At 52.1% G+C, this 1,744-nt stretch overlaps 1 protein-coding gene across 1 annotated transcript in view; it reads right to left on the reverse strand.

The window, feature by feature from the left end:
• Positions 1-9: 9 nt before the first annotated feature.
• Positions 10-1,744, reverse strand: part of NKX2-1 (NK2 homeobox 1) — a 10,572-nt gene continuing 8,837 nt past the window's right edge. The window contains exon 2 of the mRNA XM_019616121.1: positions 10-1,740. Within this exon, the coding sequence (XP_019471666.1) occupies positions 1,022-1,740 (719 nt within the window). The 3' untranslated portion in view covers positions 10-1,021. The remainder of the gene's footprint in view (positions 1,741-1,744) is intronic.

The following is a 1,744-nucleotide window of genomic DNA, read 5'->3' on the forward strand; positions in this document are numbered from 1 at the left end:
AGCGGGGGCGTCCCGGAGCCCGCGGCGTCCCGATCCGGTTTCCATCCAACGCAAAAATAGAGATGGGGGAAAGGAGGGTCAGGAGGGAGCGGAGAGGACGTTTAAAAAAAAATATATATTCGCAATGCGTATAATTTATTAGAAGCTTCTTAGGAACTATATTTAAGCCAAATATCTACATAAGTTACAACAGGAAAAGGCGGCGTGCGCAAAAAACAAACTGCCGGAGAGTTTACGAGGGGACGATCAGTGTCCATAAAAAAGAGGGGTGGGGTTGGTTTGGTTGATTGTATTTTTTTTTCTTTCTTTTTACAACAAAATATACAGGATGCTAAAAACTATGGGTTTAGTCCAACTTTTGACAGCATTATACAGCTACAGGTTCACATCAAACGTAAAAGAAAAGCCAAAGCCTCGTGTGGCCCCCCGGCTCCATCGCTGGGACGGGGCTGGGAGCGGAGCCGGGGGATGGGGGAGGTTGCTCTGTGGCTGCGTGCCGCGACTGCGTTTTTGGGAAAAACCCCAACCCCATCCTCCCCAATCTCTATATTTACATGCAAGTCCTAGACGCTGGCAAAGGGTCCATCTGCAATCCGAGCCTTCGGGCCATGCCTACCGACGGGCCCCTGTCTGCAGACTGCTCCGTGGTTATTGGTCAGAATTGGTTTAATACCCCACACAGCAAGTTGGGGGGAAACGGGAAAAAAGAAAGACCCAAAACCGTCACAGTATCAGCGAACGGAACAAGAAGTCACTCTCTTCCTCTCTCTCTTTGGGGTCCTCAGAGAACCAATCAGTAAAACGAAAAAGTAAAAAGAAAATAAAAGAAAAGGAAAGGAAAAAAAAAAGCTTTAAGGGAAAAAGAAAGAAAGAAAGAAAAAATAATAAAAAAGCAAAGGAAAGCACCCAGTACTTTGGACAGGACACAGATTTGCGTGACTGGGAAAATCTGTTTTTTGATTTTTCTCTCTCTTTTTTTTGTTTTGTTTCGTTTTGTTTTGTTTCGCTTTCTTTAATCCTTTCACCAGGTCCTACCGTATAGTAAGGTGGAGCAGGACATGGCAGTGCCATAGTCAGAAGTGGAAGAGTTCAGGTGAGACAAACTGGAGACTTGGCTCTGCAGGGAGGAAGGGCTGGCCGAGTGCTGTCCCATGTCGGGAGACTGCCCCGCACTGTTTGTCTGATGGCTCTGATGCTGTCCGAGGCTGTTGCCATTGGTGGCCACCGTGATGGTCGTGGCCGCCTGCTGCGGGTGGCTCTGGATGGCTGCGGTGGGGGTGTTGGAGCCCGCCTGGCAGGGCTTGCCATCCTTCACCAGCACCGGCACCGCCACCCTCCTGGGGGACTGCTGCTGCTGGCAGGAGCCGTTCTCCTGTTGCATCTGCTGCTGTGCAGCCTTGTCTTTGGCCTGCCGCTTCATCTTGTAGCGGTGGTTCTGGAACCAGATTTTGACCTGAGTCGGGGTGAGGTGGATCATGCTGGCTAAATGTTCCCTCTCGGGGGCGGAGAGGTATTTCTGCTGCTTGAAACGTCTCTCCAGCTCGTAAACCTGGGCCTGGGAAAACAGGACCCTCCGTTTCCTTCGCGGCGTGCTCTGCAGCGGGGCCATGCTCTTGCTCACGTCCCCTAGGGAGCTCAGGCCGCCCATGCCTCCCATGTTCATGCCCGAGGACGGCGCCATGAAGCGGGAGACTGCAAGGCAGAAGGGGCGCGCTGTCAGCGGCTCGTTTCGGCCCCGCGCTGC

The sequence above is a fragment of the Meleagris gallopavo genome, chromosome 5 (genome assembly GCF_000146605.3).
Source record: "Meleagris gallopavo isolate NT-WF06-2002-E0010 breed Aviagen turkey brand Nicholas breeding stock chromosome 5, Turkey_5.1, whole genome shotgun sequence".
Taxonomy (NCBI): Eukaryota; Metazoa; Chordata; class Aves; order Galliformes; family Phasianidae; genus Meleagris; species Meleagris gallopavo.